This window comes from Vombatus ursinus, unplaced genomic scaffold (assembly GCF_900497805.2).
Source record: "Vombatus ursinus unplaced genomic scaffold, bare-nosed wombat genome assembly UNPS02014900.1, whole genome shotgun sequence".
NCBI classification, from domain to species: Eukaryota; Metazoa; Chordata; class Mammalia; order Diprotodontia; family Vombatidae; genus Vombatus; species Vombatus ursinus.
The window spans coordinates 1,399,713-1,414,768 of NW_020954678.1; the positions used below are offsets into that span (position 1 = coordinate 1,399,713).

At 44.0% G+C, this 15,056-nt stretch overlaps 2 protein-coding genes across 3 annotated transcripts in view; one reads left to right on the plus strand and one right to left on the minus strand.

Annotated features, from left to right (window-relative positions):
- AARS (alanyl-tRNA synthetase) overlaps window positions 1–5,283 on the minus strand; it is a 30,554-nt gene extending 25,271 nt beyond the window's left edge. Inside the window, exons 1-4 of the mRNA XM_027843242.1 lie at window positions 5,179–5,283; window positions 3,705–3,868; window positions 2,105–2,293; window positions 1,675–1,820 (exon numbers count right to left, since the gene is read on the minus strand). Of these exons, the coding sequence (XP_027699043.1) occupies window positions 1,675–1,820; window positions 2,105–2,293; window positions 3,705–3,848 (479 nt within the window). The 5' untranslated portion in view covers window positions 3,849–3,868; window positions 5,179–5,283. The remainder of the gene's footprint in view (window positions 1–1,674; window positions 1,821–2,104; window positions 2,294–3,704; window positions 3,869–5,178) is intronic.
- A 430-nt stretch (window positions 5,284–5,713) lies between these two features.
- DDX19B (DEAD-box helicase 19B) overlaps window positions 5,714–15,056 on the plus strand; it is a 50,619-nt gene continuing 41,276 nt past the window's right edge. The window contains exon 1 of one of the 2 annotated variants that reach the window (XM_027843244.1): window positions 5,714–5,743. In XM_027843244.1, coding sequence (XP_027699045.1) covers window positions 5,729–5,743 — 15 coding nt within the window. In that variant the 5' untranslated portion in view covers window positions 5,714–5,728. Of the gene's footprint in view, window positions 5,744–5,994; window positions 6,018–15,056 lie in introns of those variants that run through there. The other variant, XM_027843245.1, reaches the window with a different exon arrangement.

Consider the following 15,056-nt stretch of genomic DNA (forward strand, 5'->3'; position numbering starts at 1 on the left):
GGAATCTGACCTGGTGAGACCTCTCCTTACTGCCTTCCATTTGTTACTGCTGCTGACCATGTTCTCCTGTATCTTGAATGCCTTCCCTCTTCCTCAAATGTTATCAATGCTTCAAAACCCAACTCAAATCACAGCCATTCCACAATCACGGTTTCTCCTTTTCTGAGTCCTCACAAAAATTATAATCTGTACAACACAGTTTAGCTCTTAACAATACACTATCTAATAGGGTTCTGCTCCTTTCAGCATCAGCTCTTTCATCTTCCTCCTAAAGAGCTTCAAATTCTGTCCCAACAGGGCAGCAATTTTACAAGAACCTGGTATTCTTTCCCTACTCTTGGTTCCTAAACACCAAACAATTTCCTAGTAAAGGCTCCCGCTAATTCCTCCTCTTGTCATCTCTCCCTCACTAGGCACTCAAAGTCCTGGGAAGGACTGTTGTGGCCAGTGTTATGGGCCAAGACACAGGTGGAACCAGAAAGATGAGTTAACTCTCCACATCCTCCCACAACACTGGATAGCACTGTTGGGAGCAAGGAAGCCGTGGCACAGACTTGGGCCAATGCTCCTGGCTTTGATCTGCTTCACTCCCCCAAAATACTTTCCACTCCCTTGGGAGATGCTTCTACCTGAAGGTACTGGAATGTTTTCAATAAAAGGGCTGTTTGTTTGAACCCTTGGGCTCTGAGTGATCCATTGGTGCAAACGTGCAAGTGGGCCACCCTTCTTGCCACAGCATCAAGGTCCTCCTGCTCTGAGAGCAGCTAGAAAGTCTGAGGTTGTGAAGGACAGAGGGAAATGGGAAAGGGGACTGAGGGCAGCCTTTCCAAACCTCTGAGGCTTCTTGAAAGCTCCCCTTCTCTCCTTACCAGACCATTGTGAGAACAAAGGAGAGAATGGAGCGCTCTTCAGAAGAGAGAAACTGACACTGAGAGAAGCAGAAAGAGAGACATTAGGACTTGCCAGATGTGTGTGTTTGTATTCACGCAACAGCTACAGGTCTGCCCTGGTCCCTGCCTCAAGGGAAGTTCCCTGCACTAATGAAATCAGAGCGCGCGCACACGCACGCGCGCACACACACACACACACACACACACACACACACACACACACACATCTTCATCAAGTGCTCAGCCCTTAATAAGCAGACTGTTGAGGAGGGAAACAGGGGCAGCTAGGTGGTGCAGTGGATAGAGTACCAGCCCTGGAGTCAAGAGAAGAGGACCTGAGTTCAAATCCAGCCCCAGACACCTGACACTAGCTGTGTGACCCTAGGCAAGTCACTTAACCTCAACTGCCTCACCAAAAAAAAAAAAAAAAAAAAAAAAAAGTAGGGAAACAGGGTTCAATTATAAGCTGTGGTTTTATGCAAGTTACAGTATGTTTTAGTGATTTTTTGGGTTCTCCTACTTTTTCTCCATTCTTCCTTGATATCTTTACATTTCCACACAGGACAAATTGGTTTTGTATCAAAAACTAACAAGAAAATGTTGTGCAATAAGCAGGCAAGGTAAGTACCAAGGGACAAAGCCAAATTCCCCTGACTCAAAGCACGAAATTCACCATGGTGACGCAAGAGAAACAGGATAAAACACCAACATAAAATATCAATTCTTTGGGTGAAAAAGCACTTTGCTCTCATTTACATTCTGGGCAGCCTGCATGCATTCTTACCCCAAATTTTGCCAGATCTGCTTGCATTCTAAGTCTGGCTCTAAACCAGCTGCTTCGTTTCCTCCAAAGTAGGTGACATACAGTCTGTCTAGGGGGATACCAAACTCTTGGGTAAGAAGCTCCAAGGCCATCTTACAGGCCAGTTCCTGCATAAAGGACAAGGACAGTTAATAGAACTAACCATTTTGTGCTGGTAAAAAACAAACACCGCCCTTCCCCCCTCCCCTCTCCAGTCACAGAGAGCAGCAAACAAGGCAGCCTGCATTTCAAAGTCACTGATGTCCAGGGCAAAACGCTATAAGAAACCCATGGGGGAAACCAAAAGTTATCAAAGTACAGGCTTGTGGAGACACTTTTTCCTATGGTGAAAACTAACAAGATGCCTCTTAGTCCATGCGGCAATTCCGTTCCCAAACAGGATGTGGCTTACCTTAAAATAATCCCCAAAAGACCAGGAGCCCAACATCTCGAAGAAGGTGTGGTGATAAACATCCTTCCCCACATCGTCTAGGTCATTGTGCTTGCCCCCGGCTCGGATACACTTCTGGGTGTTGGCAGCTCTGCTCAACTTAGCCATAGGGTGAGAGGGATCAATTGTGTTGAGGAAGATGGGTTTGAACTAGAGGAGAAAAGGGGAGAGATTTCAATTTCAGAACTTAAGATTTGTGCCTCAAAAGCAAGGTTGCACACATCAGGCTCACACACACTTGAAAATGCTGCTCTTTATCCAGGGCTCCGACGGCTACGGGAAAAGAAAAAGTCATGGAGACACTCAGATGATAACAGGAAATGTTTCTATAAGGTTAGGACAGTTTTCACTGCCCCTCTCCTTCTGATGAAGAATGGTCTGGGGAAAAAGAAAATTCCAGCCTGTCCTACAGCAAGGATGTCAGAGAAACATGAATCTATTACTGATATTTAACAAACTCTCTCCAGACAAAATGAGGTCATCTGTCTAGAAAGTATCCAAGGGTACCAGTATAAGAAATTATGGAATCTTTGAATATACCTGGTAACATGAACAGCACTGAAGGAAAATTTACTCCCAAGGACCTATTATAACGAGGCATAAGCAAAGAGTGAGACTCCAAGAACTTTCAAGCTAGAAAGGAGTCTCAGGCCCATGCTCTCATCTAAGGCCTGGAGAGAGAAAGGCGCTAGTTCTCCAAGCCAGGCAATCAGTCACAGAACTGGAACTGGGACCAGTCCTCTTTTCCACGTTACCCCAATTCCTCTTCTTAAATGAGACATACAGTAATTCAGAAGGACAAGGTTAGAAGCACAAGGTATAGCAGAAAGAGCAACGGACTGTGCAGTTAGAGGTGTCAGGGTCAGATCCCACCCTCATCTCTCGGACAAATCACTTAACCTCTCCAGGTCTCAGTTTCCTCAACTGAAAGTTGGAGGTCCTGGACTAGGTGGCTTATATAGTTCTTCCAAGCTTTAAATCTACGATCCTGTTTTCACAGAGTTCACAATACTGCAAAAATTCCTCCTTTAGAGAAACAAAACCTCCAAATTTTGCTAACTTTCTTTAATAGTCCAGCTTCTTGAAATGGAAATTATAACAATATTCAGAATGGGATGGAGACTGGGATTAGCAGCTGTTGCTGCAAAAGCACTAAAGTACTGGTCTATGAGCTGGGATGGTGATAAAAGCAGTTCTGCTTGGGAACACCAACAAACTTTGGAGGGTCCAAATCAAAGGGGCAAAGTGAATAAAGCTTCTGAGTCTTGCAGTTCTTTGTGAGTAGCAAAGGAGATAATAATTGTAAAGTGCTTAGCATAGTGCCTCCCACATAGGTAGTGCTATACCAATGTTAGCAGCTTTCATAAAAGATAGATCTGGATGAAAAAGTAGCAACCTAACTAATGGGGCAAATCTATCCTTCTCTTCCAAAAAACCAAACCATGTCCTATTTCTGAATATCTTTGTAGTAACCATTGCTCTTCTCTCATTATTTCTGTAGACTAAACATCTTAAGAAAATCAAATAATCACAGAGCTTCCTATTCTGTGGGTGAACCTACCTGGTTCATGCCGGCATTGGCAAAAAGAAGAGTGGGATCGTCCAATGGAATTGTGGCAGATGAGTGTACATAAGTGTGCTGGTTTCTCCCGAAAAAGTTAATGAACCGACACCGGATTTGACTGGCAGTTAATGTCGACTCCATCTTGGAAATATCACTCAAAGCTGACCAGAGATACAGAGGAACTGCATGTTAACGGGATTGGGAGCTATTAATTAAAGGCCATTCTACACAAGGTCATGGGATAGCAAGCCAAGTCAAATCAGGACATAGGAAATTACACTATACAGTCCCAGAATTGTTGAAGAGGCCCAAGCTGCTGAGCAAGCACCAAACAGCTCCATGCCACATCACGTATTCTTTCTTCCTGGACCCCATCCCAATCTTTGCAGTCAGCCATGGAGTTTAATTCAATTTTAGAAATATTTTCTGAGTACCAATAACGCTTAAGGTTTATTCTTCTTTGCCCTAAACAGGAACGTAAATGATGTAAACAATAAGCCCTGGGGTACTTGGGAATAGGCTTGAAGGTAGCACTTTACCTCTAGTAGGCCTCTAAGCACCACTGCACAATAAATAGCAAAATTACCTCTAGAATCTACAAGCGAACAGAAAAAAGGCAAACTTTCCTTCAGAGACAAGGTCACGGAAAGGTTCTGAGAGCACAACGAACGACCGTAATCCTAGTATAGAAAAGGTATGAAAGGGTTCTCAAAAAAAGATCTTAAGATCACAGAGCCAGAGCTGGTGAGAAGCTGGGGGGTCATTCTAGTTCAACACCTTCATTTATTTAGCAATGAAGATGATGCAAAAACAAAAGCTAGCCATACAATTTAGAAATAAATTTAGCGTTGACACCGCCATCACCCTCACCCTCCTGGGTGGTGACCACTGCCTTTTTTATTGGCTCTCACACTGCAAACATACATTTGTTCTTTCTTGGAGCTCAAACCCACCGTCTGGCACTGGCCAGATCCAAGATCCTCTGAACAAGCTAGGGGAGCCTACGGGTTCCTTCCCCGAATACTGTCCTTAAATGCACCAAGCAGATGCAACTGCAAAAGATATCGATCCGATTGCAACAGTAGTGTACGCCGGCCCCAGGCTGGGGGCCCTCAAGGCCGGGAGTGCTGAAAGCCAGGGGATGCTGCTGCTGGTGTAGACGCTCCTCCAGCTAAGCCCTCCCCCTCCCGTAATCCCTAGCGGAGAAGGGAGCCCGGTCTAAGGGAAGGGCCGTAGGGCCCGGCAAGAAGCCTCGCCTCCCCCGCGGCGGGCCCGCCCCGGCGCCCGACAGCCGACCCCCACCGGAGAAGGCCTGACGAGCCCCGGCCCCCGTGCCTCGCCAGAACGCTGCCCCTCGGCCCCGGCTCCCTATCCCCGGGGAACGCTGCGCAGCTCGCGCCGCTCCCCGGCCCCGGCCCGCTCCCACCACCCGGCCGGCCCCACCACTCTCCGGCCGCCACGAGGCCGTTACCTGTGCGGGACAAGGATTCCCGTATCCTTCAGCTCCAGTGCCGGGCGACCCCACACAAACCGCGCCAGGTTCCCTGCCCGTCCTCCAATCGGAGCGAGAGGACGCGGAGTGGAGGGCGGCTCCCCGAGCCACGGCGAGCGCCGATTGGTTCACTGCCTCGCCAATCAATCCGGCACCGCATCTGCCCGGTACTGCGGCATGCGCGGAGGCGTCGTAAGCCGGCTGATGCAATGGCGCCGAAAGTGGCGGGGTGGAACCTGTCACGTGACGCTGACTCCCCGTGGCGCCGCGGCCGACGCAGCCATTTTCCTCTGCTAAGAGGTGGGGCTCGGAGAGCTGTGGCCTTGGCCGGTGCTGGCGACCCGTGCCCCAAGTCCAGTGACTGGACGGAATACAGCCGCGCTAACCTCGAGTGGTTGCAACTTAGGGTCGCCAGGGAGAGGCGTGGATAAAGGCCCTGATCCGGGGCCGGGGAAAGGCGCCCGTTTGAGGTCTAGGCCGACCTCGAGGCCCAGGCGGGGAGAGGCCCCCGGCATGGCCGAATCCTCATATGAAGGCCCGAGGGGTACGTCTACTCCCCTCCGAGCCCCTCAGTGTCTGCAGGCAGCCGCCCCCTCCCCCTCCTCGGCCTCTCCCCCTCCCTGGCCCCAGGAACCTTGGGCCCCTTCCTGGGTGCGGAGCTTGCCAGGGAAGGCCAGACACTTACAGAGGAGAGGCAAGGGTCTGAGTATGCCTGGCCCTGGAGGCAGCCAGGAAAAAAGGCCCAGAGGCTGGAGTTGGAGCTAGTGCAGCCAGAAGGATGCCTGCCGGGGAGTGAAGTGGAACCAGACTTGGGGAAGGTAGGAAGGGGCACGCTTTGGAAGGATTTTATCTTTGATTCTGGAGGTAAAAGGGAAGTTCAGTGAGTATGAGAATGACACGTGGTGGAAGACTTGGGCTTGAGACCCTTTGGCAGCTGGATGGAAGCTGGACTGGAAGGGGAGAGATGGAGACCGGCTGAAGGCTATTGGAACAGTAATGTTTTCAATCATCATATAAATTGTATTTCCTCAGTCCAATATAAGCTCCTTGAGATCAGGGACTGTTCCATTATTGGTTTTGAATCCCTGGTGCATGGTCTTGGCACAAAACAAGCGCCTAATACATGTTTGTTGGTTGATCAATTGTTAAAACAAACATTAAAACGTGCAGCATTTGTGCAAAGGTAAATCCTATTTTCTTAGCTTCCCAATTCTGCTTCAGGAGAGAACACATTAATTCTTTCAGCAGTCATAGAAGCAAATTTGAAGGCATGTTCTTCAGCTTTCTGAGAAAACATGGCAAAACATTCACTCTTAATTCAGTATGGTACTCCTCTACATAGAAAAGTGTCTTTAACACCATTATGGCATGTCCTGAAGGTGCACTTCGTAACACTTGAGGCAGATACAGAATTGGAAGCTAAGAAAATAAGATTTACCTTTGCATAACTGCTGCACGTTTCAGTGTTTGTTTTAACAATCAACCAATAAACATTTATTAGGTGCTTGTTTTGTGCCAAGACCATGCACTAGGGATTCAAAACCAATAAAGGAATAGTCCCTGATCTCAAGGAGCTCATGTTGGATTGAGGAAAAACAACTTAAAAGAAGATTGAAAAAAAAAATACAAGATACATACAGTGTAAATCCAGGGTAATGGGGGTGAAAGGGTGAGGTGAAGAGGAATGAGGAAGTATTCGTAGCTGGGGGAATCAGGAAGAGCCTCCTCAGAGAAATAGAGTACCCTTAGCTTGTTGTTTATCCTTCATTCTCAAAGAGGACTGTGGCATCAGGAAGGTGATTGCCATGACTTGTAAGTTGTGAGAAATAACTCATTCGGACTCAGGAGGGATGAAGTTAAAAGCCCAGTTTATTATGAAGTTGCAACTGAGGGTATCCTATGGACTAGGACACACTGTACCAAAGCAGGAATTCACTATTTATCTCTAATCCCGGCTGCAAAGTCCCTCCTCTGTTTCCTCATTGGCTGAGTACTCCAGAGTGTACAACTTTCCAGTTCAACTATTACACATCTACTCCTTGACATGTCATCCCTCCTTCATGCATCCCATGTTCAGAAAATGGTGTCTTAGCCCCTCCTGGAAGTGGAGAAGCTAATGTTTATAAGCCTGTTAAGCACTCTAAGTAAGCAAAGCTTAATCTTTGTCCTACTTACTAACTTCTATCAGCAAAACAAGATAAGACCAGCTTTATCCTATTTTACCTAGTTACTTTTAGCAGTTGTTTCAATTTTATGGAATGTTTTGTTCTGATTAACTTCTATCAGCAAAATATGAGACTTACTGTATCCTGTTTTACTTAGTTACTTCTCTAGCTGTTTGCTCCAAATTTATGGGAACAAACATTTTCGTTATATTTCTCAATATGACTTGAATTTAAGTGAGGAAGGGCTGTGCAGAGTCAGCAGCTTTACTTTCTCTCATCTAGGTCCAGTGGGAGAATATAGATCAGGATAACTGGAGCTGGCCCCAGATGCAGTGGGAGACCTTGGCCTTTTTAAGCTAAAGTCTTTCCCAGGTCTTAGTTTGACTAAGGCTATACCCATTTAGTGATTAAAGCTAAGTAAGAAATGAGGCAAAGAATGACCTGTTTTACTTAGTAAAAACAAAACAAAACCCAAAAACTTAATCTTGAAGAGAGTTCAGTATTATGGAGGTTGAAAGATGAAATGATTGAGGAAACAAAGGTTCCAGCTTCTGAGCATATCAATTTATTAAGCAGTGTGTGCCAATTGCATAACAAATTAGGATCAGACCTGCTCAGTTTAGGGCTGGACCCCAAATACAAGGGAAGACATGCAATCAGTTCCAAAGTTCTTCAGAGAGACCTCAAGAGTGTCCTTATATTGCTTCTTCTGACTACCATGTGAGTGTTTGCATTGTGTAGTTCTCCTTAAGATAGTCTTTTAAGCAAATATACATTTAGCATTCGAACAGTGTGGCCAGCCCATTGAAGTTGTGTTCTCTGCAGTAGAGTGAATGGTTGGCAGTTTAGTTTGAGAAAGGACCTCAGTGTCTGGCACCTTATCTTGCCAGGTGATCTTCAGAATCTTCCTAAGGCAATTGAAATGGAAGCGATTCAGTTTCCTGGCATGGTGCTGGTATGCTGTCTAGGTTTCACAGGCATACAAAAATGAGATCAGCACAATGAGACTTCGTAGACCTTCAGTTTGGTAGTCAGTCTAATACCTTTTCTGCCCCACACTTTCCTTCAGAGCCTCCCAAGCACTGAGCTAGCTCTGGCAATGAATGTATCAACCTCATTATCAATGTGTACATCCCTGGAAACTATAGTGCCAGGGTCAGGGAACTTATCCGCAGTATTTAAAATTTCTCTGTTTGCTGTAACTGATGGTTCCATGTATGGTGTGGGTCTGGCTGGTGGAGCACCTGTGTTTTCTTGGTGTTAATTGTTAGGCCAGGATGTGCACAAGCAGCAGAGAATCAATCCATATTTTGTTGCACAATCACCTACAGACAAAAAATCATGCACCCACTGCTCCTTCCACTTTGTTTTTAGCTAGTAGCCTTTTCAAGCTGAAGAATTCACCATCAGTGCAGTAGCTGACCTTGATGTTTGTCTTCATTGAAGATGTTTGACAATATCGATGAAAACATACAAAAAAAAAAACATGGAAGCAAGCACACAGCCTTGTTTTACTCCACTGGTGACTGGGAAAGCTTGAGAGCATTGTCCATTATCCAAGCATGCCATCATGAAATTGATGTATAATATTAATGAATTTCTATGGGCAACCAAATTTTGACATAATTTTCCATAAGCCCTCATGACTAACAGTATCAAAGGCCTTGGTCAGATCAACAAACGTGTACAACAAAACTGTTGTTCTGCTCCTGGCATTTCTCCTAGTATTGTTGGGCAGCGAATACTATATCAACCATTCCTCGGCCCTTTCTGAAGCCACACTGGCTCTCGCGTAAATGACCATCTTCTCAGTGAAGGATCAGCCTGGTAAGGAGGACTGACCAAGAGAGAGAGACACCCCTTCTCCCACCCTGCCCTCCCCCCCCATGATTGTCACAGGACAATCTATTTCCTTTACCTTTATAGAGATAGACAATGGAGGCATCCTTGAACTCCTGAGAGATACCTCCTCTTGCCATATAAGCCAGAAAATTTCAGTCAACTTTTGTATGAGCAATGGACCCTCTACCTTGTAAATGTCCTGGATGATTCTGGAGGTTTCTAAGCAGCGGGTAGAAGTGGTCCAGGCTTCCCGGTCATGCAGAGCTACAGAGTCCTCTCTCAGTTCCCACATTTGAATAAAGTTTTTTCATAAGACAGAAATTGGACTAGACCCATTATTGAAAAGAAAGGGGAGTGATCTAGGTCCAGAATTGAGTGACAAGGTGGAGTTAGTATGGTCCACTCAATTCCCATTGCCACTTGTTTTAATTCCTTCAATTCCCCCAGCCCATTTCCCCAAGGATCACTTATCTATGTGCCAAATATATAAGGTTTTTCTATTCATATATGTAAGGCAGGTTACATATCAAGCTTAGAATGCTCACAATGGACTCATTTTGAGAGGGGAGATTTACATATTACCAAGAAAACTTAACCGTAAACATAAACACAAACAAAAGATCAAAGTAATACAGTGATGATCATCAATGTTAAATAGCATCGTCTCCTTGTATCCTAGTAACCCACTCCCAAAGTTCTTTTAATCAGCACATTTTTGCCTTAACTCCCAGATGTCCCAGGTAAGTCGTTTGGTCTTTGGATATCTTCTCTTGGACATTTGGGAAGAGGCCTCATTCTCAGGCCAGCTCTGAAGGGAACTCTGCTTCTCTGGTTCCAAAACTTGTAGAGAGTCCTAGGAGCGTACCTTGTTAGGCTAACAGACTATTACACACATGAAATAGATAAGTAACAAAACAAGGCAGTATATGACAAATGTTTAAATGAGTGTAAATAATGAGTACCATAGGAATTCATAGAATCCTAAAACTCAGGGCTGAAAAGGACTTGATAAGTCATCCAGGCCTCCTCCTCACTTCAGGAGATGAATGTGAGCTGAGGAGAGAAAGGAAGGCTCTGTGGAGGAATTGAAACTAAACATAAGCAGAAGGATGGTAGGGTTTGTGGAGGAACTTAGCAGCGTGGCTGGAGGAGAGAGTTCCTGTTTAATTAAACCTAAGTTTAGAAAAGTGGTGCTGAAGTCATACTGCGAAAGGCCTCCGCAGCCTTGCTGAGGGGCTCCCAGGCTTTTTTCTGCCAGTGTTTTGTAGGAGCAGATGATACATCAGGAACTAGACCTTTAAACAGGCGTAGAACCAGTTCTTTGATGCCTCAGTTTCACTTGGCAGTCCCCTGGCTCACTTCATAAGAGCTGGGCGACCGACCCCGGGATGGTGAGGGGGGCTTGGTAGCCTGGCCCCATGCTGACTCTGGCCTACAGATATTTAGAAGTGTGGTTGCTGCCATTCCAGAGGGTGCCTGGGGGAAAGAATCTGCAGCCCTGGGGGGTAAGCTGAGGGTGCCTTTGGGGTCTGGCCACCCTTGGGCCTCTCTTGCTTCCCCAGGTCTGAGGCTCTCCGAGCCTCATCAAGATGTCTGCACCACCAAGGACCAGCTGCTTTTGAGGGGTCTTCCCTGGCCCTGATTGGCTGTCCTCCCCATCCATTTTCCTCCTGGCCAATGACAGCCTCCTTCACATGTGGGCCCTGCCCAGGATGGCAGTTGGAGCTGCTCTAACTGCCACTGTCCCCCGGGGAGCTGTGGAGGCCATCCATGGCCAGCAGGAGTGGCCGAGCCCGAGGCCGGGCTCTGGGCCTCTTCTCCCTGGCCCTGCCTGTGGGGGATGTGAGTGTTGTTGGTGCCTGGGGAGTATGGGGGATGTAAGTGTTGTTGGGGAGGAGATGGAGAAAGGAGCAGGAGGAAGGCCAGGCCTGTGGGCAGTCTGTTCAGGCCTCTCAGGCCGGACCCTTCTGAAGTCACCTGGAGCAGCTTCTTAAATGATGAAGGAAGAAAGGGAGTGTGGACTAATCCCTGGCCCAAGATCTTTGGGTCCAGCCCCCACAATTTTATTGATGAGAAAATTAAGGTAGAGAAAGGGTCAGTAACTGGACAAGGACCGTACATGCTAGCAAGTGTCTGGGGTGGGATTTGAGCATGGGCCTGGTTTGGACGCCAGTTGTTCAGTGTCCCAGCCTACAACAACAGGGGATAGGAAGAATTCTATGATTACTAAATCTACAAGATCTCCAAGGTAATTGGAGATTGTGAAACTGAGTTAAGATGAAATCACGTTTGAGTCTACAGGACCTGAGTAAAAGGAATTGGAAAGAGCAACCAAAAAAGGTTTGAACCCAGGGGGAAGAAAAAGGAAGGTGACACCAGGCTCCCTCTCTTCTTCTAAGGCTCTGGGTGGTAACCGTGCTATTTATTCTCTTTTTCTGTTTTGGGGAGTCTGAACAGGTAGTTGGAGTGTTTAAAGTGGGAAGGAGGGAGAAGAGTTGGAGCGTAATTATTGCTCCTCAGTCTTCCTTCCTACAGAATGAACAGCACAGCATTTAGAGATTTTGTTAAGAGTAATTCTAACAAGTATCAGGAAAACATTTGTTGTACAGCTTTGCTCATCATAGAGAGAGAACAAAATAAGGTATCACCCAGATTTGCCACAAAGGATCCTACAACTTGGAGCTGAAGGTAGGGCATGTAGACCTACCTCTTCATTGTACAGAGAAGGAGTGGGAGGCCCAGAGAGATTAAGGGACTTGCATGCTAGCAAGCACTAAGTAGCAGAGCTGAGATTGAAGTGAGCCAAGTTCCTCTGCCTCCAAATGCAGAACTAAGAGATTTGCACTCAAGTTCTCTGATTTAAAATTCAGTGCTGTTGCAACTGCCCTGCTCTCTCTCAGTGACATGGGAAGTTTAGAAGGCTGGGTGCTGTGATCCTATGAAAGTGTTGGTGTATGTTAAAAGTTATTCATGTGTGCTGAAAATAGTAACCTACTTTCAGGCTTTTTGTTTTTCAGTCATGTTCTACTCTTCTTGACCCCATTTCCTCTTTCTAGCTCATTTTATAGATAAAGGAACTGAGGCAAATGGGGTTAAATGCCAAGGGTCGCATAGATAGAAAGTGTCTGAGGCCAGATTTGAACTCAGGAAGGTAGCTCTTCCTTACTCCAGGTCCCACCTAACTGCCCTTATTTTCAGGCTATTTATTTACTGCCTATTTTAGCAGTTAAGCAGCTATAACCAAAAGCATATGATTTGTAAATGTCATATATCAGTCCTCTGTTCATTATGTGTGTAGGAATATAGATTGGTTCAGTGGTTGGACAGTTCCTGAGCTTAGGAATTTTAAAAATTAAAGAATTAGCTTTTGATGTTTTGGGTGAAAAATGAAAGAATTACAAAGTGGTAGTTAATTTCTATTCATAAAAATAAATTAAAAAACCTGTTTGGGTTAGGAAGCAGCCTGAACAGTAGTAACCAATCTTTTTAAAAAATTTAAATACTGAATAAAATTAGCATTTCCCAATTCAAAGGGGAACAGAATATAATGTACATGAAACCACAAATCTCTATTTTGGTGCAAATTATTTTTCTTTTTAAGTATATAGGGTATCCCAAAAGTTTTAGTGCAGTTTTAAACTTTAACTTCAAAATCACACAAATGCTACAACTTTAAAAAAAAATCACTTGAAAGTTAAATAAATTTCTGTTATGCTTTTTTGAATTTTGAATAATATTTAATTTTAATGAGACATGGCAATAATTTTGTATAGTTTGTAACATTTATACCTCTGAAGTTATTAAGCTTAAAACTGCATTTTGGGGGAAATCTGTTAAATTCAACATGTAACTTTCAAAAGCTGTCCTACTATACTTCTGGCTTCTGTGTATTAAAAAAAAACTTTCAATACTTCCCATTTACTTCCTTCCTTCCACCAATTCTAGCCTCAGCCTCCCTCTGCCTCCCCACCTCCATTAGAAAAAAAGAAAGAAAGAAAAAACTCTTGTAACAAAAAGTATGCACAGTCAAGCAAAACATATTCCCATGTCCAAAAATATTTTATTGAGTCCTATCACCTTTTTGTTAGGAGGTAGGTAGCATACTTCATCATCAGTCTTCTGGAATCATGATTAGTAATTGCATAGATCGGAGTTAAGTATTTAAAAGTTTTTTCTTTAAAGGCATATTCTTATTTTATAAATTGTTGTCTTTTGTTATCTTTTTAAAAATAAATTCTTATTATCTTTTAGTTTATATTGCAAATATTTTCCCAGTATTTGTATCCCTTCCTGCTCCCACAGAACTCCTCCATATATAACAAAATTTTTTTTTAAGATAAAAGGGAAAAAGAGACCAAAAATTCAGCAAAATTGATCAATAAATCAAGAAAGTTTGTTCTTTGTAATGTCACAACTTTCACTTTTGATTGTGGTGATTATTCTTTACATTTACTTTATTGCTGTCCTAGTGTGTATTGATTTCTTTGCTCCTCCTCATTCTTCATCGGTTCATGTAAATCTTTATCCTTTTTGTAGTTTCTTCAGCATAATAATGTTCCATTATATTTGCCTACCACAGTTTGTTCCAACATCCCCAGTCGTAGCTCTCTTCATTTCAATCCACAATCACTTCATCCAAGTATTCCAAGATTTCTCTGAAACTGCCCCTTTCATAATTTCTCTCGGTTGCAGTAGTATTCAGTTGCATTCCTTTATTATAATTTATTTGGCCATTCCACAATTGAGGGGCAGTCCCTTAGTTTTCAGTTCTTCGATGTAACCAAAAGAGCTTCTATAAACATTTTTTGTACATACCAATTCCTTTTCCTCTTCCTTGGTGTCTTTGAGTGTAGGCCTAGTGGTGGCATCTATGGGCATATGCACCGTTCATTGACTTCTGAGGCCTAATTCCGAATTGTTTTCTTAAATGTCTGGATCGATGCACAGCTGCACTGAAGACAGTGCATAGATGTGCTTGTTTTCTCTCAACCCTGCAGTGATTGTCTTTTTCCTTTTTTTGGTCATCTTTGCCAATCTGATGGGTGTGGTGGAACCTTAGAGTTGTTTTAATTTTTATTTTCTTTAATTATTAGTTGGAGAATCTTTTCATATTCTTGTTGACAGCTTGGATTCTTTCCTTCGAAAACTACCTGTTCATATCTTTGTTTTATCTTTGATGTACTGGGGAATGACTCTTGTTTTATAAATTTGAATTAGTTCCTTATGTATTATGGATGTGAGACCTTTATCAGAGAAACTTTTTGCAATTTCCCCCCCCCCCCCCAGTTAACTGTTTCCCTTATAATCTTACCTACATTGGTTTTGTTTGTGCAAAACTTTTTTTAATTTTATGTAATCAAAATGTCACCCTTGTTTGGTCCTGAACTCTTCCCTTATTGATAATTGTGAAAGTGTTTTCTTCCTTGCTCCTCTGATTTTTTTTTTTTTTGATAAAAACTTTATCTAAGTCAAATATCTATTGGGATTGGTTGGTCTGCCCCAAGAATCTTCTAGACTGCTCTCTACTTTTCCCATTGTTTTTGGTGGAATCGTGAGTTCTTGCCCTGGGATTTGGAAGTCTGGGTTTATCAGAGAGTGTGCTACTGTATTCATTTGCTTCTGTATGCATTGATCAGTTGCTCTGTTTTTAAACCATACTAAAATAGCTTCGGTAATCAGTTTTTGTAGTATAATTTGAGATCTGGTTCTGCTAAACGTATTTCTTTTTACTTTTTTTTCCATTATTTTTCTTGAGGTTCTTGACCTTTTATTCCCCATCCTCCGATTTACAGATGAGGAAACTGAGGCCAAGAGCAGTTAAGTAGCTTCCCCAGGATACACAGTTTATAA